The following is a 1,732-nucleotide window of genomic DNA, read 5'->3' on the forward strand; positions in this document are numbered from 1 at the left end:
GGGGAGGGGGCAAACACGGCGCCGAGGCGGCGGTGTCCCCAGGCCGCGGGTGTGCCGAGGGGCTGCGGCCGGGTGGGCTCACCCCGTCCCCCCGCACCCACCCCACTCCCCGCCGCCGTGGGACCAGTCCAGCTCCTGGGGCTCCTGGTTTTCAGCACTAGACGGAACAAATTATACATTTATTTTCTGGCCGGTGATATTATTAAGCTGTTGGGACAGCAAGAGCTGGGTGATGCCAAGTTTCACATTAAAAGTGAAAAATTGTTCACGCTTTAGTCACGAGTGACCACCAGGTTCTTCTCCTGCCAGCCACAGGAGCCTGACCATACCTCTGCTGCAATGCCAGCGCCTGCTGCGCGCTACAATTACCTGTTAACTCACTTGAATTGTGATTGTCCTTCCCAAATAAAAGTAGCTCGTAGCGCTGTGTTCACTCTGAAACGCTGCAGGTGAGCAGGAGCTACCTGCCCGACAGAGCTGGGGTGGGGAAAGGGCAACTTTCTAATTTCTCAGAGCCAGGAGGAAAATACAGGCCCGAGGAGGGGACCGTGTCTGCCTCGTCGTGGGAATGGCCCCCTGCAGATGTTTACACCTGGGGAAGGTTGCAATAGCTGGCCGCCACCCCGATGAGGATGTCTGTTTGCTCCTCGCAGAGCTCGCAATTGCATATCCAGTGTGTCTGGTCGCCTATTACCAAACACTGGCCTGATGCAAGCTCAGCAAGATGGCCTTCAGCCTCCCTTGCCCCAAACACTTACTTGCACCCCTGCAAAACCCCCTCACATCCTGGCCTGCCTTTTGCATGGCTTTGTACCCACTGCCAGCGCCCATGAGCCCAAGCTGCTGCCTGCAGGTCTCCAGGGACAGAGAGGGAGAGGTCCCTGCCCTTCTCCCATGGGGCCTCCAGCTCAAGGAAGATGCCCTGCTAGAGGAAGGGGTGCTGGGATTTTCTGTAGGATGGACTTATTCGAGGCAGGTGGAAGAGGATGGAGGGGGAGCCTGCGGTTGAGCAGAGCTGCTCAGGCTCTTTGGCTGCTCATGTTTCCCTCCCCAGTCAAATTCCCCACATTTCCTCCCTGCCAGTGGACTAAATGCACTTCTCATGGACTTGCCTAGCCTCTCATTTTCTTCCTTTTTTTTCTTTTTTTAACATGCTCCTTTCTCCATCCCCCATCTCAGAGCCCTGCACTTGACACATACCCTCACATCAGAGTTAAGCCTGAGCCAAGGACTCGGGGCATTTCTAACCTCCAGCCCAGGCATCTTTAGAGCAAGATAGTGACCAAATCAGCCCCTTTGGAGTTTTACCCCTCTTCATATAGCATTTACTTTTGGAGCCTTGCATTGCTAGCTATTATCATCTTGACAACTTTAATTCTGTCTGTGTTTTGACTTTTCTTACCTTGCCTGCCTTTAGTTCATGTATTTTGTCATAGTGCAGCAGCAGTTTTCTCAGCAAAACAGAGACAGCTGAGCCCTGGGGCCATCCATACAGCCCCGTGCCCAGGAGAAGGACATATGGACTTCTAGCAAGCAGTCAGCTGTCCCCAGTCTGCTGGGACGATGACAGGTCCCGGATCCCAGGCCCAGCCCTCAGGGCAGATATCGCCCAGGACAGCCGAGCAGTACTGGCATGCTCTAGCCTGAACTTCGAAGGAAAACAAACACCCAAATCCCGCAGCGTGAGAGGAAAGCTGCAAGGCTGCATGACCCGGGCAGCCGGGCTGCATCT

At 54.8% G+C, this 1,732-nt stretch overlaps 1 protein-coding gene across 1 annotated transcript in view; it reads right to left on the reverse strand.

The window, feature by feature from the left end:
- The window catches only part of ENPP6 (ectonucleotide pyrophosphatase/phosphodiesterase 6), a 34,611-nt gene extending 33,507 nt beyond the window's left edge, over window positions 1–1,104 (reverse strand). The window contains exon 1 of the mRNA XM_009642358.1: window positions 1,000–1,104. Coding sequence (XP_009640653.1) covers window positions 1,000–1,104 — 105 coding nt within the window. The remainder of the gene's footprint in view (window positions 1–999) is intronic.
- Between the last annotated feature and the right edge of the window lie 628 nt (window positions 1,105–1,732).

The sequence above is a fragment of the Egretta garzetta genome, unplaced genomic scaffold (assembly GCF_000687185.1).
Source record: "Egretta garzetta isolate BGI_Z169 unplaced genomic scaffold, ASM68718v1 scaffold46, whole genome shotgun sequence".
Classification (NCBI taxonomy): domain Eukaryota; kingdom Metazoa; phylum Chordata; class Aves; order Pelecaniformes; family Ardeidae; genus Egretta; species Egretta garzetta.